The sequence below is a fragment of the Amborella trichopoda genome, chromosome 13 (assembly GCF_054954075.1).
Source record: "Amborella trichopoda isolate Santa Cruz 75 chromosome 13, AtrichopodaSantaCruz75HAP2 v2.0, whole genome shotgun sequence".
Lineage (NCBI taxonomy): Eukaryota > Viridiplantae > Streptophyta > Magnoliopsida > Amborellales > Amborellaceae > Amborella > Amborella trichopoda.
The window spans coordinates 38,098,440-38,123,282 of record NC_142348.1 but is presented as its reverse complement, the minus strand read 5'-3'; the positions used below and the strand labels follow the sequence as shown (position 1 = coordinate 38,123,282).

At 33.2% G+C, this 24,843-nt stretch overlaps 1 protein-coding gene across 1 annotated transcript; it reads right to left on the bottom strand.

The window, feature by feature from the left end:
• Positions 1-3,794: 3,794 nt before the first annotated feature.
• On the bottom strand, positions 3,795-6,678 carry LOC18446385 (uncharacterized). The gene has a single exon (XM_006856503.4). The coding sequence runs from the start codon at positions 5,849-5,851 to the stop codon at positions 4,775-4,777; it is 1,077 nt and encodes a 358-aa protein (XP_006856565.1). The 5' UTR covers positions 5,852-6,678; the 3' UTR covers positions 3,795-4,774.
• Positions 6,679-24,843: the final 18,165 nt, after the last annotated feature.

Sequence of the window (24,843 nt, the reverse complement as noted above, 5' to 3'; positions counted from 1 at the left end):
ATCTTTAGTATTATTGAATCTCTCTCTTGCTCTTTACAAGGACACAATGGGTTTAAAGAAAAAAAATAGATTTTTCATTAGGTTACTTTTCTTCTAATTCTGCTTATTATTTTAAAATATACAATTGTTTAAATTACTTTTGTTGAGGAATATATTGCTTGTAGTTTTTCGAATACGTTTTCTAAAGGAACTCACTAGTCAACTTTTTTATGGAATTTTTTGTTAAATCAAGATTCTTAATTTACTCCTATTGTTAATGTATCTTTAAATGAAAATTCAATAATGTCAAGTTAATGAAGAAATAAAGCTATTAGGGAAGAAGTTTTTTTGAAAAGTTTTTATAAAAAAATAAATTATGAATTTATATACATTAAGAAAAGGGATGGTATACAATGAGACCATACCTTTGATACAAGGTGATCACAATTCCTTACAACCATTTGATGTGAAATTTGATAGTTTGGATGTCACAAAGTTCGAAAAAATTTCTTTTGAAATTTGAGTTTGGTCAATAAAATAATTGCAGCCACCCAATTTCACATCCAATGGTCAAGATTAATGTGACCACCTTGTATAAAAAGTAAGTGGTCGCATTCTATATTTTCCCTTCTTTTTTTTTTAAATATCTTTTGAAAAATTCAAAGTTCATCCAATAAAAAAAATTTGGATTTTTAAACACCGGAAGGAAGCATAGACACTCCCGTGGGCTTAATTGAATATATAGATGGTGCAGTTGGCATATGGATGCATCCGTAGGTGTAGAGGTAAATGTTGGAAATATGGCCTATCAAGGCATAAATTTCAGTAGTATCTCGTTCAGTAGGAGCGATTGAGATATTAAAATCTTGGTGTCTTGCGAAATGGAGCCCAGATTCTTTTACCCCTAGTATGCTTTAGACATTGAGAGTTCATGTATTGAGAAAGCAATTTCTCAATGAGGTGTGAGGGTCACCTCCTAGTCAGGATTTTATAAGTTAGCTTCATGTTTAGCTGCAATCGGTCAGAACTTGGAGAATCCAAATGAGAAAAATAAAACCTTAGTATTTATTGAGTATTCGCCCGATATGGAATGGTCAAGACTTAAGGGTTATAAGTCCGTATCTTGGCACAAGACCATTGCATGACATGTGCATTTTCATTTCGTACGGGAAGTCACTCTTCCAAATGCATTATCCGAGTTTGGAAGAGCCAGTGCGCATGTGCTTTGAGAGGACTTATATAATTGAGTTGAATCATGTCCTACAGGGGGTACACCTGTAATCCATTGAGAGCCGAATCATTGGAAGTTCTGGCTCAGCGGCTTTGATAAACCAATTATGTGTTCCTGCTTTATATTGCGGAACATAGGTCTATTGAGTCGATCTAAGACTCGACGGAACATCATTCGGGACTAGCCCAATGGAGTACTCTGATTCTTATAGTTATTAGACTGAGATCTCATTATAACTTTTGTCTGATTTTATAATGATGAGAAAACCTAATAATTGTTAAAAAAATACTTTAAATATTTATGGTAAATTTTAGAAAATTTTTTAGAATTTTATTTGCTAAAAGAATGAGGGTTTTCATATTGTTTGACTCAAATTCCACTTTAGTCCTAACTTGGTATTACCATGTGGCGTTCAAATTGCCATAGGGCTGCCACATGGCACCCCACACCTCACTCTAGGATCACCGCCCTGCTTGGCACTGATCCCTAAGCGGAGGACTAGATTGGCATTTGGTTGCTTGTTTTATAAGGGGTTGTCTTATGGTGTCTTGTTATATATTGTTATATTTTGTTATATAATGTTAGAAATTAAGACCCCCTTTTTAGCACATATCTTAATTGACTCACACATAGGTCATGCATGGCATATGTGAAGTTTAATTAATTAATTTATTTGATATTAAAGAGAAAATATATTTTCAAATTTGAATTGAAAAATATATTCACATACATGTGTGAATGAGACATTATCTTTAAATTTATTGGTTTGAAATTTTAGGTCTACAAAGTGATTGGCTTTGATAAAGAAGAATATCTCCATATGTATGAGTTTTACCAATTACTTTTTTGCCCTTTAGCATTTGTGGTTATCTACTCTAATACATTATTAAAAAAAAAACTAAAGGGATTTTTGTAAGGCCGTATTGGATACAATTGGAACAAAAACATGAGTCAATGACAAAATGGTAAAGTGGCACAACTTAGGGTTAGGGTGAGTGATAATGGTGTGAAATATCATCCTTTCATCCTAGTGGTTGGATAGGGATGGGTGGCTAAGTACATTAGCCTCTCATGTGCCTTTGGATTAGTGCATCAAGGGTATTGATTGAATCCGAAATTACACCCATGTTATAAAAGCACATGATGAGATTTCAAACCCCAACTATCTCAACTCTTGAACCATTTTGAAAAATTGTTGCTCCCCTTTTTTTTCTAAGGTTTTGTGAGAGAAAATTGAAGAGAGAGAGATTTTAGAGCTCCATTAATGGTGATCTTGATGGTGGTCCTCCTTTCTTATGCTTAAGTCCATAGTGTGCATTTATCAAGGTAAACTCCATTGGATTTTATTTTCTCATAAGATCATATCCTTGACATCTATAGTTGCTGGAGTTTTGAATTTAGAAAAGTTCTATTGATCTTAGAATCCCCATTTGATCATCTTTTTCATCATGTTTATTCATAGTGTAGCCCTTAATGAGTTATAATCTATATGCATGAGAATCCATGATTATGCATAATATCCATTAATTAGTTTGCTTCAAACCTATCAAATAATTTAGTCTAAGAGTGTCACTCCATTTTTAAAACCTTTTCATCAGGTTTTTACCTATGGAGGTTCATAATCTTTCCATACAAGACTGTTTTGGTGGTCCGAGGGACCATCGTGTGTAATTTGGCCATAACTCTCTTGTTCTTTATCCGATTCGATTCAAACCTTTTACATTATGTTTTCGATGATAATGCCAGTATGTTGAGATCTTAAGAAATGATTTTAAGGTGAGTAATTTCTTCCCATTTGGATTAGACACTCTTGTGAGTGAACCACTTTTTTACAATCCGAAGGGACAAAATTAAGTCCTTATAGGGCCTGATTGCATGGCCCCGGTACAAAGGGATCGAAACATGATTTCCCTATTTTAATTTGGCATTCTAATTCCCTGTTTAGTTGATTTTATTCTTTAAAACGTTTAGATTAGTTGCATGATGTATTTAAGCTTTGGGACATAGTTTATATAATTTGTGCTATGAAAGCGTAATTCATAAGCTAGTCTTGCTTTATATATAATTGCCCCATATGGGGTTGGTATTTGAGTTTATTTACAGTGATTATGCAAGGCTAGAATGGTTGTAAAAGGATTGTAACTTATTCATATATCTTGGTTTTTAGCAAGTAGCTTGTTGAAGGTGTCCATTTTGCCTTGTTTTTTAGCTTGGAAATTTGCTCTAGTCTTTATATCCACTTTTTTCAAAGTGCACCTTCAAAATTTATCATGGTATATAATTTTGATGTAAAATGTTCTTAAGATCATCTCAAAACCTATTTTTATATCTAAGAGTGCGGTTTCTATAAGGTTGCAACCTTAAACAATCCAATTAAGGCGCATCTTAAAATTTTATCATAACATGTAATTTTGTTATAAAAAATTCTTAGTATTATCTTAAAAACTATTTTCATACTTAATTAAAAAATTTTAAATTCCAAAAATGGTTAAAATCAAGTAGATCTATAAATATATGAAAATCTTGAAAATGAACGGTCTAGATAATGTGTTGCAAAATTCATTATATCCGAGACTCATAAACGTTTTTGTTTTTTTTTTTTGCATATTCATACATCTGAATGTCGAGAAGATTGATTAGAGGGTTTTTTCAATATTAAAACAACATTTCCGATAGATTTTTGAAGTTCTACATTTTAAGGTTGCAACCTTATATAAACTTTTCCCTATATCTACTTATAAAATTTTACATTTCAAAAAGGAAAAAGTTTATATAAGGTTGCAACCTTGAAATGTATAACTATAGATGCATCTAAAAAATCCATCGAAAAGGCTTGTTTTAATGTTGTAAAACCCTGTGTTTGATTATCTCGACATCGAGATGTATGATTATGAAAAATAAAAATATTTTGAATATAAAAAATAGTGCATCTTACAATATATTATCTACACCGTCCATTTTCATACATTTATAGATCTACTAAATTTTAACCATTTTTGAAATTTAAAATTTTATAATTAGATATAAAAATAGATTTGGAGATAATCATAATGACATTTTTTATCAAAATTATATATTATGATAAAATTTGAAGGTGCACCTTAGTTGGATTGTTTAAGGTTGCAACCTTATGGAAACCACCTCGTTTCAAAGAATGGTTAAAATCAAATAGATCTATAAACATATGAAAATCTTGAAAATGGATAATGTAGATAATATGTTGTAAATGTACTATTTTTTAGACTTAAAATCTTCGTATTTTTCATGGACATACATCTCGATGTCAAGATGATCAATCAAAGGGCTTTTCAACATTAAAACTACTTTTTCCTATGGATTTTTTCTACATGGTTGCATCCTTATATAACCCTTTTCCATATATATATATATATATATATATATATATATACAAGTTTATATACACAAGATGAATTCTCTCCCTCACCTTGTATACACAACCCCTAGCCAAATCGACGGCAAGGAGCCAATCCCCATTCTCTGTCTACCCAAGACCTTTACCGATCTTTATGTTTCATAAATTTTTTTTTTTTACAGTGGGATTTCTTAAGGCGTAGAGCCCCACAAGATCTCTGCGACAATGGTGGCCGCCTCTGCCTCGGATTCCACAACTTCTCTCACTCTCTCTAACATCTCCCCCTTAAGACTCCTCCTCTCTCTCTGCCTCAACCCTTGACCCACCTCCATTTGTATAGCAAACCTCGCTACACAGCCCCTAAACGCTTTCTCTCTCTTCGCAAACTCCATTTCCATTGCCTTCAATTCTTCATCATCTGCTGATTTTTGCAACTCCACTAATCGCTTCACCACTCCTCCCTTTAACAAGGCTTCGATGGCTTCTTTTCGCCCATAGTAGGCGATTTCCATCGCACACTCCATCGCCGAAACCCTAATTTCTTTGTTCGGATCACCAAGAAATCCTAGTATCCTCTGTATTCCACCCTGGTAATGTATCTCGTCGACGAATGGACTCTTGATCGCCATTATCAAGCTGGAAAGAACTTTAATTGCCTTGACAGAAGTCATGGAAACAAGAGCCTGGACAACGTAGCCGCCTGCCATAACTTCTCCCACAAAAACGTCCTTATTGAATTGAACCAGAGCAGCCATGGCAGAGGCGGCCTGATCCCTCACCCTAATATCGAGCTTTGGGTTGCAGAGCAGCGATTCCAGAACCCTAAAGACACCTGATCTCAGAATCGAGTCCTGTAGCTCTCCATCGAACCCCTGAGAAAGCCTAGATTCAAAGGCCTCTAGGAGCTTGATCTGCTGATACAGGGTTTGAAGTTGCAGAGTTTTAGTGAGCTTATCTAGGTTTTTTCGATCAATCCAGGCTTGTATCACCAACTCGATCGAAGCAGCCAAGCGCGAGATTTCTCTATATTTTAGGTAAGAGCGCAGCCCTCTCGACTCTCGGAGCTCGTGGACCAGAGATTTGAGGTTGCAGAGATGGTCGGTTAGGGAAAGTAGCTTGTGGTCCTTGAACATGGAGGCGATGTCCTCATTCTGCAACTGAAGGAGAGCTTTAATGGCGGAATCTTTATCACAGAAGGGGTTTTTTTGCACAGCGTGTGAGGCTTCTTTCAGGGCATTGAGCACTTGAGTTTGCCGGTCTTCGTCCATGACCGAAAGCTTTTCTTGATGGGGTATGCATAAGAGAGAGAAAAATAGTTTTTAGGTTAATTTTCCAGTGGCGCGAACAAGAAATCAAGAAGCCATTACCTACCCGTCTAAATGCCTAAGGATACATGGGACTTAAAAAGAGTTTCGACAGAAAAGCAGGTGGACCGTATTCTTCAATTAAGAAAGTAGAGAGAGAAGGTATATTCGGATCTCTCTCTCTCTCTCTCTAAATTTTGGGGTCGTTTTATTACTTCACTTATTCCTTGATGCCCGGAGAAAAGTATGCCAACTAGAAAATGAAAGGAAAATCAACATTTTCATTATTAAAACAACATTTCTCGATACTATTTGAATGTGGGTTCTACTTTGATTGTCTAGAGCCACATCTCTATACAAATTGTACCTTCAAAAAAGTTTATATAGAGCAGAGACCGGACTCTAAACAATCAAATTAGTGACCGTCTCAAGAATTTCATTAATAAAAAGTTGTTTTGATGCTTAAATATCTTCAAATTGGTCATCTCTTAAAAAATGTTATTTTGATACTTAAATATCCTCAAAATGATCATCTGGACATAAGATGCATGGACATAAAAAATAGGTTTTAAATTTTGGAAATAGTTGTCTTGTGATGCATTTTTGAACTATCAATTTACAAGATTTTCATAGATCGGCTTGACGTACTCTGTTTTTGAAGCTTTAAATTTCATAATTAGATATAAAAATATATTTTAAGGCTATCACAAAGATTTCCTATATTGAAACCACTTTTCTCGACACTACTTTTAGGTGGGCTCTACTTTGATTGTTTAGAGCCTCGACTTTATACAAACCGCACCCTTATCATATTGGCCATCCTTTATATATATATATATATATATATATATATATATATATATATATATATATATATATATATATATATATATATATATATATATATATATATATATATATATATATATACATGCGGCTATAATGAATAGTAATATAAGTGGAATTTCAGTCGTCAGATTTTCATCATGTGGTTCAGAATACATATCACTATATAAATTTTAACATTTTTTTTAGAAATCAATCATAATGAAATTTTAGATTGTGTACTGAAAAATAGGGCGTACATTAAAAACTATTTAAAAAATATTTCTAAAAATATAAAACGATCAGAATACCCCTGAAAAATGACAAGGGTAATTTGGCCATTTAAAATTACTGAAAATAATGTTTTTATATTTTTAGATAGTGCGCAATAGTATTAGGTATATACACTCAAAATTTCATCTTAATCAGATTTATAGAAAAAAAAAAATTAGAATTCATATAAAATTAAAAAAAAAAACTAAATTTATCCTTAATTAATTTATCTGTTAAAATAATTTTTTAAACAAAAAAATAACCCTTTCTATCGTTAACCTTTGTATTTTCAATGGTTATTAACCCTACACAAACCTATACATATAAGGCATTATTTTTTCATAAAAGTTTACCCTTTAATTTTTTCATAAAAGTTTACCCTTTAATTTCTAAAATTTCTAGCTTAGTGGTAGACAATATCGATTCGAACCACAGACATTTGAAGCCTGTCTCGAATATGAATCACATACGTGATAAGTCTGTCTCGAATATGAACCAAACACGTTCACCTATCACCTTTTAACTTTGTGGTGGGTACTCAAAAAGAACATGCTTTAAAAGACCGTTTTTTGGATTGGAGCCAAAAATAAACAAGGTTTAAAAACATTGAAAATGCAAACCCATACGTTCGCCCGTTATTGTGCTGAGAAATAATTGAATCGGTATCTCAAAATCCAAAACGGTGTGCTAGGTCGTTCACTCACAGATCCTAAATAGATCGCTACGTCAGTAATTTGGGTCTGTCTAAATCGATAACCTAAAAAATATTAAAAAACAAATAAAATAAAATAAATAGAAACAAAAATAGGGGTTTATGTGGTGGGATCTAAGGAGACCTAAAAACATATTAGTGAGGTTTAAAAAAAGGGAAACAAATATAAAAATAAGGGGTTTTATGTGGAATCTTGTTGAGACCCATATCATTCTAGAACGGGTTCAATTCCGACTGGTTCCAATAGGGTTCATGGTAACCCTTGTGCGTTTATAATATTGTATTTCCTTTTTCATTTGATATCATAAAGGCTATTATGCAAGTTGTGATATGTCTTTTCTTTTCTTGTATGTTTTCCTTCTTCTTTGTATGATTATACAGGCTGTGTAACTTGTCAAATATTATATAAATAGGGGTTTTTTCCCATGATCATATACTGAAATATACAAAAAAATTTCTCTCACAATCCCTAGCTTGCGGTGTTGGGAATCCCAAATACCGTGATCCCACCTAAGATCGTGTACATGATTGGCTAAATACGAAGTAGATGAATACAATTATAAATCGAGTGCAAAAAATAAAGCGAACATGAAAAAGCATACCACAACAACACAAGATTTATGTGGCTCACCTCGTAGGGCTACATCTACGGCATTGACAAGTACAAATATACTATTACAATAAAGATTACAGTTTTGAGTTACAATAAATATAACTCTTTTTAAACATAGGTAAAAAGCTATTCACCGTTCTTCTCTTCTAAACTTGCTCGGGTTTTTTACCGATCTTTTCTTCTAAATCCGCTCTCCCGATCGAGCAACATTGTCGATCAATATCTTCTTTTCCACTGCAATAACGTTGCCGCCATTTCGAGAGTAACCGAGAGACTCTCTCTCTATAGAAGTGAAAATTAAATCAACCCAAAACCCTCTATCTACGAGGTCATATCTCTCTTTTGAAGATCTATCTCTTATTTGGAGATCTACTCCTATAACCCCCAAAAGGGTGACTTTCAAAATGATAGAATATTATGTCTTCATTGAGTCTTTTTTATAGATATCACTTTTTTGTTTTCCAAAAAAATCTATTTTCTTTTTTTTATAATAATATCTTTAATATTTTAAAAAAAAACATGAGTATAATGACTTGGCTGTCACCGAACCCAACAGTTCCCATCCCAATCGTAAATCTGGTTCGAGAATCCCCATGTTTAAGACAAAAGGCTGAATTATATGCACCAATTTAATTCCTAACTAGAAAGGTGAGGAAATCAAGTCACACCACCTCAAACCAGACAGGTGGGGAAATCAAGTTAACGGACGCAAGCAACGTAGGGTTGGGTGAAGCTCGACTTTGACAAGAGTTCACCGGTAAATGAGCGTGGTGGTCTCCTTCATGATACCATAAATGTGGCCGAATTACATGGACTTTAAAAGTGGAGTTTCATGCTGGTTGTCGATAAAAAATAGGTTAATTGTTGAGCCGCATTTAGCCAACAAGATTTCCCAGTGTAGGAGAGATCATAAAACTCTATGGTCATGGGCATCGATTTTAGTCGAAATGGAACAGGCCCTGGATAACAAAGAAGTAATATTTTTGCAATGTATAGGAAATGAGGCCAAGTTACAGGCACCCAACAGCAGAGCTTTGTGCTTGCTGTCAATCCACATATGACAATAAGGTACGTAAATCTATATAATGTGACCATTATAATTTGATACAAGGAGGTTACAATTATTATTGAACGTTAGATTTGAAATCTGGTGGTTGAGGATGTGTCATTATTTAGGCACAAAGTTCAAAATAAATTTTTTTGAATATTATACCACATTTTCATCTATTGAATTGAAATTCAATGGATAAAAATAATTGTGACCTCTTTGTATCAAAATAAATGATATCATAGCATACAAATTCATAAAGTAATTGTCGAGGGGATTCAACCAACAGGATTTCTTGCTGGGGGAAATCATAGAATTCCATGGGCATTGTACAATTTTAGTTGAAATAAAGCAGGCTTTGAGTAACAAAGAAATAATTACTTTAGCATACAACTAGGGAGAGAAAGAATGAGGCTGATTGATTGATGAACTCAGCTTCTTTAACAACTTTTGGTATGACCCTCTCGCCCTCTTTGTTGTTGTTTGTGCTCATGGATTGCGATGGTGTTGGAGTATCTTAACTTGAGGGGTTTGCTTGGAAGAGAGATGAGCTAAACGTTTTGTCCGTATTCCTACATATTCTGCATACGGGGTTAATTGGGTGACTGCTTTGATTAAAATGATAGGTCCCCCTGTATATAAATATATTGAGTCACAATTAATGGTGTTGATGTTAGGATTTGAGAACTCTTATAGATGTGGAAATAGAAATCCCAAAAGTTGGATCCCACCAAGATCGTGTAATTATCCTGCTAGAAACAGAGAAGAGCACGAGCCATAATACGAGAAATAAATCATGAAACACATGCTCTACAAGAATACAAAATTTACGTATTTTACCTCAAGAGGGTCACATCCATGGGCACGGTAAAATGAAATTCATTATACCAATGAAAGTTACATTATAGATTTTAGGATATAGAGTTATCTCTATAACCCTCAACAATAGGGCATAGAGTTACCTCTATAACTCTCGACAAAACCCAGTCGAGTAAACTTTTTTAGACCTGCTCTCTCAATTGGCACGACTAACCGATCTCTCATATCTATTCTACAGCTAAACCACTGCCCATGAAGAGACTTATCTTCCACCGCCAAACCACTATTCAAGAGGACAACATTGAGAGCAAGTGAGACTTTCTCTCTCTGAAAGGAGAAACCACCCAAAATTTTCATGGGAACCGCTTATCTATAATAAACCAACTTTTCAATTACATGTTAAGATAAAATTTTCTAATTAGGTATGAAAATAGATTTTAAGATAATACTAAGAATTCTTTAAAACAAAATTACATGTTATGATAAAATTTTAAGGTGCACCTTAATTGGATTGTTTAAAGGTTGCAACCTTATAGAAACCGTACCTATATATATATATATGTTAGGAATCCACACTAAATAGGAAACTTGTTATAGATGTTGTATATCTCAAAAGATATATCCCAGAGTCCTAATTTTTTTTTATTTCTATTTTCTTTAAGAAAGTTATCATTATTAATCTCAATCCCATATAATATCGGATTTCTTTATGTGGGTGATTTTGAATAATCACCATATCCAACAGTTGACACATGTCATTCAGACACCAGTGAGAGAGAGAGACTTTAGAGTAGAGAACCTACCAAGGGGGTTCCTACAAAATGGGAGTTTGGGGCATCTACCTCTTGATCAAATTCAATCTCAACCTCTTCTAATAATAAAGCCTTACAAGTAATTTAGGTAGAAATATATCATCATCATCACAGGTTTTTTTCAATTAATTGGGGTCGGCTAGGCGAATCATGGTCATCCATTATGCTCTATTAAGAGCCATACCCCTAGTGAGGCCATACGTTCCCATATCTTTTCAGACTACTTTCAACTACGTCTTTTTGTACTTCTCCTTGCTCTTTTCGAACCTTTCACTTGAACTAACTCATACATCCTAACAAGTGTTGTACGAGACCTGTACCACCAAATGGAAATAGAAACTCCTAATTTAATAATATTATTGAATAAATGTAGGATGTATGTTGACACAAATTGAGATTATTTGCTAATGCGTAAGCTTCAAATTCTAGGAAATTTGTAATTTAAAAAATTATACATTTTTATCCTCTTAAGGTTGTAACCAAAACAATTAATAAAAACATTCATCGACGTCGTTCAAGCTAGGGCCGACAATAGGCCAGGCGGCTCAAATCAGGTTCGGTCGACCTAGCCTGGCCCGATCAGGCTTGCAAAAAGTGTAGGGCATGGGCCACAAATTGTGGCTTGAGGGACAGAGCTAGTTAGGTTCAGGCCTCTTTCTTTTTTTGTTTTCTTTTTTTCCGTGGTTTTCTTTATTTGTTTTTAGGCTCGCCCAACCCTATGAGAATAAGGGCCATGGCTAGTCTGGCCCAAGGCTAACCTATTGCCACCCTTAGACCAAGGTAGTGAGCTCTGGTTTTCCCGTATGCACATTAGATAATAAGCATGGATGAAGTTTCTGTAGGGCCTGAGCTTTATGAAAACAAAATAAAGCCTCACCTCAAATCTTCATCCAAAAAACACTTTGGGCATCGAAAATCTTTATAATGGTTCTAAAATCAAATTTCATTATCGACAATAAAGTTTTGAAACCATCATAAAGATTTTTGATGATTTATGAGAATAGGCTTTAGTTAAAATATGGTTTGAGAGGGCTGAAGCCCTGTCAAAATAAGTAAAGCATATTTTCATAACTTATCAAAAGTGGTACAATCTTGTAGATCTGTCAACATTTTAAGGTGAAATTGATATTCTTGATGATTTGTTGTAATATATACTATTTTCAAAAGTTAAAATTGTAATTTGTTTTTTACAATCATAAGGTTCAAGGTGAGATAATCAATTTAAAAATTTTTCAACACTTAGCAATTTTTGATAAATCATGAAAATAGGCTTTACTTATTTTGACAGGGCTTTAGCCCTATCAAACCATTTTCCAATAAGCATGCCTGCCGAATCATGAGATTTATAGTTGGTGTATGTCATGTGCACTTCCATGGGCTACGTTGCTATGGTCCCACTCCTTATTTATTACTTATTTTTCTATCCGCGGGGATGCTTCCGATTGGTCTACTTCTCTCTTCCTCAATGAGTGACTCGAAATGGAGATACAGATCGGGAATTCATGGGAATTTACCCGTTTTCTTGTCAGGAGTGGAAATCATTGACCTGAATCCCGGTTAGAATTGGGAATCAGACCAGTTCCGGCAAAATTGTCCGGTTCCCTCATAGAATTTGTAGATTTTATTATTGAACTTGACACTCCCTATAGCCTGGCTCTTGCAATTTATATTTTTTTTTCTCCTTTTTGTATATTTTAATTTTCTTGTTTCTTGATGACAAATTCACATCGAGTTGGTCAGATCACATCAAGTCGGTCAGATCGCTGATCTGAATTGACAATTTGCCATTCTAGGCCTTTTTCCTCATGACCAGTTCATCAAGTCAATATAGGTATCTCCATAAAAGAGAATGCCTGTAGCTATAGATGGATACACATATTTTAAGAGATTGTATACTACGAGATTATTTACTTTTGATATAGGGAAGTCGCAATTACTTACAACCATTTAATAAGAAATTTGATAACTTGAGTATGTCACAAAGTACAAGAAAATTTCTTTTGAACTTTGAGTTTGGTCAATGAAATAAATGCAGCCACCTAATTTTCCATCTGATGGTCAAGATTACTTGTGACCACCATGTACCAAAAGTAAATGATCTCCCTATTTCTAATACTTAATTTATAATATGGAGAAAAGCAATAAAAACGGTTTGTATTATTCATGGATTATTATCCATTAGAAAAAGTTCATATAAAGTTGCGAGTTTATTTTTAGAAAAAAAAAGTTTATATAAAGTTGCGAGTTTATTTTTAGAAATAAAGTTCTGTTAATCTATAATGTTTATTTTATTTGAACAACGTAGATTGCACATTCTTTGTTTTTATCTCCATGGGTATTTGTGTTTTCTTTGAAAAACTAGTTTGTGTGCCCCGCCTTCTACAATAGCATCCCCTGATGCATTAGACATCCATCTTGTAGATGGATGTTACAAAATGGTGGTACCATGAAATTTTAAAATCAACGGGTCAAAATTATATAAAAGAAAATCATTTTTTATTTAAAGAACTTCTTTTTTCTGTTATTCTACCCATCATAGTTGGAAGGTTGCAATTTCTATAAGGCCTAGGGCTTTATTTATTTATTTATTATTATTATTTATTTATTATCGTTTCTATAAGTCCTGAGCTTTATGAAAACAAAGTAAAACTCTGCCTTGAATCCTCATCCGGAAAGCACTTTGGGTATCGAAAATCTTCATGTGACTCTAAAATAAATTTTTTTTTGAGAGAACTCTAAAATAAATGTCTAACACCAACTACGAAATTTGAAAACCTAAGTATGATACAAATCTTGTGGCTTCTTGAACACTTATTTTTAGATTGAAATAGACAGTCTAGATACTGTGCATATACACTATTTTTAGGCTTTGAATCGTCATCCGAAAAGTACTTCGGGTATCGGAAATCTCCATACTACTCTAAAATAAATTTCTAGCCCCAACTATGAAATTTTAATACTTATTTTTAGACCGAAATAAATGGTCTAGATAATGTGTATATACAATATTTTTAGAGCTTGAAATCTTTATTTTTTTCATAACTATAATACTCAAGTTCGAGATGATCAATTTTAAGGTTTTCCGATGCCAAAATTGTAGCTTTTTTTGGTAAGTTTACGATGAGTCTTTTTACTTATTTTTGATAGGGATTAGCCATATCAAAACATTTCTAATTTTAAATCCAAAATCTATATCTAAGATATAGATTTACGGTCCATTGTTTGGGTAACACATTCAAACGTAGATAATTGAATCCCGGAGAGTGGCCAATCCATGTTTTTGGCCAAAAACGTGGAGAATGCTATTCCCCCAAATTAAGTGGAATAGGGGCTATCCACGGTTTTTTGGATTGGCCAATCCCCGTCATACTTGAAATTTTACAATTCATTCAAGTTAATTTGGAACATTGTGGTCCCCGATTCACAAAGACATCTTACTTAAATATTTTATTATATATTGTAATATATATATATATTATAATATATATATATATATTGTAATATATATATATATTGTAATATATATATATATTGTAATATATATATATATATATATATATATATAATATAATTTATATTATTATCTATTTATATCAGTGTTTGAAAAGTCACCGAGTCGGCACGGACTCGGCTGATTCGAACTAGGAATCGGCCATCCCGTTTCGATTCTTTTGTAAAACGTCCTATTCTAGAGAAGAATCCTCCTATTCTAGGGAAGAATCGGTGATTCTATGCAGTAAATCCTAGAACCGACGATTTTGTACAGTAAATCGCCAGCGACTCCTAGAACCCACGATTTTGTACAGTAAATCGCCAGTGACATCATGAATCAACCGGTGCGATTCTGTACAGTAAATCACCAGGTGATGTACAGAATCGCACCGGTCGAGTCATGACGTTAGATTTTGTACGGTATATCGTCGAGTGACGTATAGAATCACACCGCTGTACCGATCGATTCATGAACGAGTGACTTCATGAATTGACCATTAAATTGCCGACCGGTTCACCGGGTTCTGTACACGAGTGACGTCATGAATCGACCATTAAATCGCCAGGGGACGTCATGAATCGACCGGTTCTGTACACGGGTGATGTCATGAATCGACCGGTTCGCTCGGTTCTGTACACGCATGACGTCATGAATCGTAGGGGGCACTTTTGTAATTTTTTAGAAAATTAGCATTTACTGTTAAATGGCACGTGTCTCTCGTCACAGGTCCTATTCTACTGCATGCATTTTGCACATGAATGTTAATGTTAGTAGAATAATATTTATTCTCGTGAGATTTGTTCTGTGGGTTTGATGTGGGATAATTGTGGTAAGGTAATAGCTGAGAAAAAGATATAATATAAAATTAAGTGACCTACTAGTATCACAAATGAACATTTGATGTGGTGGTTAGCGCGTTGTTTACTGTTTTGGACGTTGTGGGATCAAAACTTAGTTAGGTTCCATCATTCCCTCACAAACAAATAAAATTTTCCTTCACAAAATATTTTTTTTATACAAAAAAATAAAAAGTTTTTTGTAAAAATAAATATGGTTCTTATAAAAAAGAAACAAGAAGTGATACAATAATATTTTTTTTTTGTCAAAATAAAAGATTATTGTCATAAAAAATAAAATGTTTTGGCCAAAAAAAGATCAAAGGTAAATACATTAAGTATTTATTGTGAAAAAAATAAAAGGTTGGATTTGTTATTATTTTAATAATAAAATAATTATAAATGTAAGCCAATAATTTTAATTTCAGTATATAATGTTTTCCATTCGAGATTTTGGTGGCCATTTTTCATCGATTTAAGCCATTATTTATTGTAGTCCATATATGATTATATATTTCATTCATGATAATTCTATGATTTTTCTTTTGTGTGATGTAAATTTAATGGTTAAAATAAGTTCATACAGGAAATAAACATCTCAATATTATATATTGATGAAAAAAATGAAAATTAATAATGTAGTACCTCGATTTCTTATTGGATTCCTAAAAATCAACATTTATAATGAATTTCAATAATTTTTTTGTACTTTTTTTAAAGCTTAATCAGACCGATTCGGTCGATTCCCGATCCGGATCACCGATTCACCAATCCGAATGGGTTCTTAGGATGCCCGATCCTGGGCACCGATATGTTTTTTAACTATTGATTTATGTACTTCATATTTTATTATTATTAATTATATACTTATATAATATGTATAATATATTTATGTATTATGCTATAATATTATATATTTGCTCTACGTATATTATATATAACATAACCCATATATATATTAAAAATAATACAATTTCATTAATAAAATAAATATAAATATATAAAAAATATAATCTAATACAAATTATATTATATATAATTATACTATTATATATTTATATTATATTTTATTATTATACTATATTGTATACATTATATAATATTATATATGTATATATTTATAGAATATGTATAATATTATATATTTTCTCTAATGTTATATACTACAGTATACTATAAAATAATATATTATTTTATATTATATGTTAATTAGTATTGCAATATAATTTATATATGAAGTATATAATTTATATGAAAATAAAATATTATAATAATATATAAAAAATTGTTTCATGCGGGTCGGGACCGCATTTCCACATCTGCAGTCCAGAAGTGTAAAGCATCCGTCTTAAAAATGCATGCAAGTAGGTGGTCCATCTAAAAATAATGGAAACTAACAGTCCAAATGTTTTCTTAATAAAATTATTATTTGTAGTTTTTAATTTTTATTTATTTATTTTCATATTCATGATCTCCATGTTAGAGATTACATGTCCTTAAAAATTAAGTCCAAGAATCCATCTCGAAAATAGATTTTTAAGCGATGCCGCATTTCTACATGTGCGGACTTGGCCCGCATGCTAAACATGTCCATAATATATTATATTGTAAATAGTGAATAGTAAATAGTGGGTCCACCTCAATAGGTGTGGTTTTATTTTACAATGAATTAGACCATTTCATGGTAAAAACTTTTACCATGGTATTTTATTTGCATATGCATTTGCACGAACCAAACATATGAAATACGATTTATGTGTGTAAATATTTTTTGAGGAATATTTTATGCATGAACCAAATGTACCCTAATAAAAATAAGGATTTCATCTTAGTTAAGAAATAATATTGAGGTTTGGAAGCAATGGAATAAATGTAGGGTAATAATTTAAAAAAACTGCATCTCAATATTTATGGATTCACATCTTCCAGGCAATCTAAACAATAGATATACATATTCCACAGACAACCTAAATAATGGATATGTATATTCCATGTTTTTTATCAAGTGCTATTCAAATAGCAGACACCCATATCCCAAGGACAGATGAGTAACCCATTTCTAAAAGAAACCTAATACCAGAACACGCTTCTCCAGTTATCCAAATGGGGCCTTTGAGGGAGAGGACTCACAAGCCGACAAAACGTCCACTTTTGTTATTTCGACTTTTTCGGGAAAGTGGTAGAAGTTCCTGGCACTTGCTAGAAGGAAAAAGACGAGAAGGGCAACGGACATAGCGGTCGTTTACAATCCGACACCTGGTCCACAACAACAAAATATTGATGCCTTTTCATTGTTGCTTTTTTGTAAATTTTTCGCCATATAAATCAAACAACATTTTTGTATTTTTCGAGCTTTTTATTCGTTTCTAGCTTACTATGACACATGTCTCCTCTTTAAAATTCATCTTAAAGGTAAACTTTTTTTATCCGAGGGATTCATGATTTAGGTCAAGTTAATCATGAATATAAAAAAATAAAATCCTAAAATTTAAAATATACCTTTTATCGGGATTTTTAGCACCGTATTTTTGCCTATGAAACTTTTCACGATATCTTTTATTCATAGGCTAGTGGCCTCCTGCGTCTTCTGGCTCATATAAAACTTCTCCTTTCTTAAAAGGAAAAAGTTTATAAAAATATGCAACTTTATATATTGAAACATTGCACACTTAAAATATTTTGTTTTTCCCATAGTTGTTAGACTTACCTTTCCATGAGCATATTTGTTCACTCAGATTTTCCTGTATCTTTGTGCATAGTTAAAATATGTTGTTGCTATATTTTCAAGCAGTTGGCCTCTTCCTTATGATCAGGATATTCTAGCAAATATTTTGTTATATAAGATGTATTAAAACGAGAAGGCTATTTCTATTACCCTACTGTATATACATTTGATGCGCACCTCGAATGCACATGGTTGCTTAACTGAGTTTGTTAGAGTTTAACATGATTAAACATGCTTGATCTGTTTAGAAAAATAGAAATAGGATTTCTATTTTTCAATAGAGTTGAAACCCCTTATGAATTGTTATTAGAAGTTTTTCATTTTGTATAGCCAAGCCCATTAAGATATGTTATAAAACAGGGTTTAGAGGATTTTTATTCACTGTTTTTTATTTATTTTTTGGGTTGAGATTGTTAGGTATAGAACTTGACTTTGTTTATTAATAACTTGATTTTTATTTTTTTGAGTTGAGATTGTTATATGTTCTTTGTTGTATCCGTTCTTTTTGAGCTCAAAGTTTCTTTTTTTTATTATGACATTGGAATCTAATATGTTTCAAGTGGTCATCTGATTTCGTTATACAGTCTCATATATTTATGATCCATTACGCTATACAATCTAATATTATCTATGTTTCAATTTTAACATTCTGCATCTCGCCTATTACTTCTACAACTAATCTAACACAAATACCCAGAACGTCCTAGTCTTTCAGCATGTTATCAAACACACATATTTAGAACTTAACATTTCATAAGGTTTTTAAATACCAAAACCCACAACTTTTTTAACATTTCAGTGTATTATCAAATGTAAAAATCCAAAATGTTTTACAACAACTTTCTTTTTTCATTAAAACAAAAATTTCAATTTACAATTCATATTTTAACTCCCAATTATCAAATAGACCCAGAGTAGATTACAAAGGAAGATAATTAATTGGGGGTGAGTCAACATTGGCATAATTATTCCTCACGCAACAACTTCCCTTTCACTGCGATCCACATACACTCAGCAACGATTACACGTAACCCACAAAGAACGTAACACGTGGATATTATAACAGGGTGGTGCACACGTGGTAAAGTACATTAAAGTCGAAATCATCCTTGATTCCACAGATGGCCTATTCATGAGCTTGTGTGTATAGGATTTTTACTTTCTTTTTCTCGAGAATGAGATAACGGATTGCTCATCCAATTAAGGGAGATATTTTTATACCTAGTGGTTGAGGATGATTGCGATTTCATGTGTCACAAAACAAATTATTATACTTTTGAAAAGAAAAACCTTATCTAAGGTTGACACTTTAAATTATTGAATTAAGGTGCACCTCAAAAATCTAGCAAAAAATAAAAAGATAATGAAAAACCTTCTAATTCATCATCTCGACATTGAGATGTATTAATATATACATAAAAAAAAAAAGATTTCAAGTCTCAAAAAATAGAACATCTTGCATCATATTATTTGGACAGTTCATCTCCAAGATTTCATATGTTTATAGATCTACTTGATTTGAATTAATTTTTTAGTTTAAAATCTTATAATTAGAGATGAAAATAGATTTTCAGGTCATCTTAAAAATTTTAAAAACCAAAATTGTATGTTATGAGATACGACTTAGTTTTATTATTTAATGTTGCAACATTATGCAAACCTTAGTGATCCCAATCAAACTTAGATCAGGTTTAATATGTGAGTTACCTGAGTCGGTGACTCCAAAATCTCCTAATTCTCACTAATTTTTACTTTCTTATTTTTATTTTCCCTCTATTTCTACATATCCAAATCGGATCTATGATAAGCACATATGCACTAGAATTAGGAAGGTTGTATTATTTAGTATCAATGTTCTAAAAAATGTCGATCTGAATTGGAACCGACCGATTTAAAATAGAATAGTCGAAGGCAAACCATGTCATGTAAAACATCAAAAACCCACTAGTTCACCTCGTGACATAGCCGGTTTTGTCATAGACCTGACTCGTACCATCTAGTTCCTCTTTTTTAAACTTTGGACATGGTTTCTATGTGTCCACGTAGAAATATGTCATCTCTTAAAAATTTATTTTTGAGATGGATATGTGGACAATTTTAGATGGACTGCCTATTTGAAAAAATAAGTAAATTTTGAAAACTAAAAATAATAATTTTATTAAAAAAACATTTGGACAATTAGTTTCAATTACTTTTAGATGGACTTTCTATTTGCATCTACCTTTAAGACAGATGCTTTATATGTCGGGAACTATAAATGAAAAAATGTGATCCACACGGCATGAAACAATTCTCCTTAAAACTTTTCCTCTATTCTACTTTCTTACTCGAAAACTTTCTATAATAAGATGGTCCACCTTCGTTAATGCTTGATGTCATAAGACTTGTGTCTAAAGACTCTAAACTACGCTGCCCCAACCCTCCAAGTCCTTTTTATACATGCTAACCCTTAGCAGCAAAAAGAAAAGGGAAACTATCTCCATATCCCTTATTTTTAGGTTTTATTTATTGATAAATTCAAGGTTTCAAAAGATATTTTCTAACCCCCTAGCCTCTTTAAATCTATTTTTTAACTTAAACAAATGTAATAAAGACATGCTTTTTCTAAACCCATTCATTTTGCTCTCTTCACTTATATACCACAAACTTCTTTCTTTCTCTCTCTTCTTGAGTCTCTCTCACTCTCTCTCTTCTTGTATTTCTCCAAACACCTCTCTCTATCCTCCCGGTAACCTCTCACGTCCGTGATATCCAACTCAATCCTTTCTCTCATTTCACATATATACCCCAAACTTCTCTTTTTCTCTCTTTTGTGCTTCTCTCACTCTCTCTCCTCACGTATTTCCCTGGACTCTCTCTCTCCTCCCGATAACCTTTCACTTCCGTGAAATCTATGAAAGTCCTCTGCATAACACCAATTCAAAATATCTCTATAATTCCTCTTTACACAAATCAAGGTCAAAATAGTCCAAATCCCCAATAAAATACTCTCCCTCTTTTATAAATCGTCTATCCAAACCTCTTTGTCAACAAACACCATCAAGAGCCCCATTCTTTCTCCAGCAAAATAATGGTAAAAATGGCAAAAAAAGACAAAAATGGGTCAAAACTAAGCAATGGAGTATGAAGATTTGCTTCCTATCATGGCCGAAAAGCTCAAAGCCGATGCTTTCAAGCCGGAGCTCAATAGATTCATGCTTTTGGCCAACCCATCGAAGGGTATGATAACATTTGAGAGCTTGAGGAAAATTCTGCTCTTTTGGGTTTAGATTATCTCAATGAGATTAAGCATAGATCTCATGAGAGAGGGTCAAGGTTTGCTTGAAGAAGCTCTGATCCATAAGATTCAGGGAGTCATGGAGAGCTGATCAGGTTTATGCGGGAGTAGTTTTTTTTGTGCTCTCTTGTTTCTCTCTCTATTTGATGTTCTCTTTCTCTCTCTGTATACTGTGTATTTGGGAGGAGAGAGAGTGAGGGGAAAGAGATAGAAAATAGGAAGAGAGAGTGGGAGGAGAGAGAATGAGAGGAGAGAGATGGAAAAGATGGAAAGAGAGAGAGAGAGAAAGAGAAGTTTGGGAGGATGGCTTTTAGAAAAATCATGTTTTTTTAGATTTGTTTGGTCTAAAAAAATAGGTTTAAATAAATTAAGGGGGTTTGAAGAAATAAAATCTACAATTTTTATGCCCCAAGATATCTTTTAAAACCTTGGGTCTATTGTGAAATGAAACCTAATCATAGGGGATATGGAGATATTTTCTCAAAAAATAAGAAGCTTTGGATACTAAGGCACGTTTAGTTTGCATGAAATTATTTTCCAGAAAATATTTTCATATGAAAAAATTGTCTCATGTGGTTAAGTGTGGGAATTATTTTTACATCAAATTAGTTGCCTATAGGTGTGTTAATATGAAAATATTTATACATTTACCATATGAGAGAATTGTTTTATGTGAAAATGTTTTCTAGAAAACAATTTCACACAAACCAAACGTGCCTTAGATGTGGGACTAAAGTTTCGCAAACGACGAATGAATTTGGTGATGTGTGAAATAATTAGTAAAGGCTTTGAACTTGTAATAGCTTATTCAGTGAAACTTTTCTAACAAAGAGAATTGAGGCAACGTTTGTTTTGTTTTTTTTTATTTTTCCCTTTTTTTTTTCATTCGAATTTTTAATAAATTAACCTCCTGCATAACATTATATAACATCCTCAAATTTTGTAAATTTGTTTCACTGTATGAGAATCTAATGATCATTTCCCCATTGTACTCGAAAAACTTAATGCAAGTAAAATTAAATAAAAATAGATATAATAGAAAACATGATATTGAATTAAATTTTTTTCATTAGGTCTCTTTCTTGGATTGGGATTTTCTTTTTTTACACTCACACACGTGCAAGTGCTAATGGAGATTACAAAAATATCAAAAAAAAGAAAAAAGAGTTAGAGATGTCCAATTTATTACAATAGGTCACATTTTAAACTTCATTTTGAATATGAAATAGATGTCATGGTCAACAAATATTCACACATGAAACAGATTCTCAATATTTACATATTTTCGATGAAATAATGAAAATGTATAATGCCATACCCTAATTAATTTGGAAACATAAGAAATTGGTAGATTGTTAAAATATTTGAGTTATTTGAAATATTTATAAAGCCGGATCCGGCTGATCTGGTCGATTCTATCATCTGGCCATGGGTGTCAGAGGGCTCTTTTGTAAATTGAGGGCCAATTTAGGCAACCACACTAGGCTTTTGATCATCCCCTGTTAAATTGGCCCAAGTTTTGTAGGGTATACTTGGGGTATCTTAGCTTAAAGTTCAAGACCCTCATTTTACTTTTTTGAGTAGGTTTGACCAAGGTTTGATTGTGCTATCTTTTGTGCGTGCGATTATCAGCGTGGGCATGCCACTGGCTCGGATCTTCCTTGTTTTTTTGGCCAAGGCTAACTTCCCATCATCACAAAAGGGATTTGCAAATTTTGGGTCCGATCTGAGGTTGTCTCACTTAATGTGGGCAGTTCTAATGATCCTTCAAGTATTCCGGCGATTATCATGCCAGATGTTCATTCGGCTAATCAGCCAAATCGATCTCACCTTGTGAACCACTGTTTTGACTTACTTTTTTATTTCTTCTATTTGGCCCAATAAAACGGCTATGAAAGGTAAGAATTCGGGGTTTCACCTCTCAGGACTGTAGTCTGATACTGTGCTCCACAGCAACAACTATCTGGAAGAAAGATAGCCCATTCTTCATATAAAAAAATGAAGATATGCACACATAGCACAATAATCATCAAGATCGAACTGGACTGGCCGGTCCAACTGATGCCTCATCCTACCAGTTTTCACTGGTTAGACAACAAATGTGGGCAATTTTATTTGTAGTATAGTTCATATTTTCAAACTATTGGGTATATCTTTTGTTGCGCCGTTAAAACTGAGGGTCAAACCATTTGATTGGACTAGATTCCTCACTAATCCAAAACCAATTCCATCCTAATAAAATTTCACAGCACCACATTATGGAGACCTTCTCCGTCCATATCCACACACCATAAAACATAGACCCGCTAGGCCTAATAGAGATCCAAAGATTTACAATCAAATGTGGATACATAAAGTAGCAAAAATTTTAGTCGTGGACCAATGTATGACTAAAGAAAACATGATATCTTTGTCACAGAAGTCTAACAAAATACCATGGCATGTTCACACTGGAAAATGTCCTATACCTTCTCTTCCTGGACTCCTATAACTCCCTCAAACAAACGTCTCTTGCCGCTACCTTAAACTCCATCCGGAGGCCAACTTAGATTCGAAACCCTTTAAGGGAGGGCACGTTTCGTCTGTCTAGAGGTGGCAATGCAATCGGTGGCCCGGACCGGTCCAGTTGGTCAAGCCCTAAAAACCTAGGGCTTGGGCCACAAAATATAGCGCGAGGGCCGGGCTACCATGGTGCAAGAGTTGGGCTGGATGAGGGCCAGCCCCGTGCCCACCCCCCACCCTTTTTCTTTATTCCTTTCTTTTTTGCTTTGATTGCATTTAGCCCAGCAGGGCCATAATAGGGCCAGGACCTCCTAGGCATGGTCCAGGCTAGGCCGGGCTCAGGGTGGCCCCATAAGGACCAGGACCAAGGCTGGCTTGGCCTAGGCCTTGCCCTTTGCCAGTGCTAGCTCTAAAATAATTGTCCTCGTATTCTCAAACTCAAATTTGATGGCTAAACCAGTAAGTATCTCGGCCAACATATCCCTAGAGTTGCATTTATAATGGTCTATTCATGAGCCTATTTTGGGAATATAATGGTCTTCAGCATGACCACATTCAATTTGGTGAGTTTCACCGTCACAATAGACACGAATTTGACTAATGACTAAAAATATATATATCAAATTTAGGGTTTTAGATGGTTGTGATGTATGTAAATAGTGATTTACGTATGGATCTATTTTTTTTTCTAAAATGCAAAAAGCAAGGTCGGTCGCTGCGTTTTTTCTATTTTTTTAAAAATTGCTCCTCGGTCCGAAGATTCCATCCTTAGACCATATTTTATTTTATTTATTTGTTAGTAGAGAAACTAAAACTAAAATTAAAACTAACAAAAAAACTAAAAAAAAATCTAAAATTCGGTCAGAGGATCGAGAGGAAATTTTGGAAAAATTAAATAAAAGTGGGTTCACCGACCTTCTTTGTAATTTTCAACTATAAACGGAGCATTTCATATTTTAGAAAATTTTTTAAGGTCCATACACAAATCACTCAATGCTAAATTGCCCCTCGTTCCTTGTGC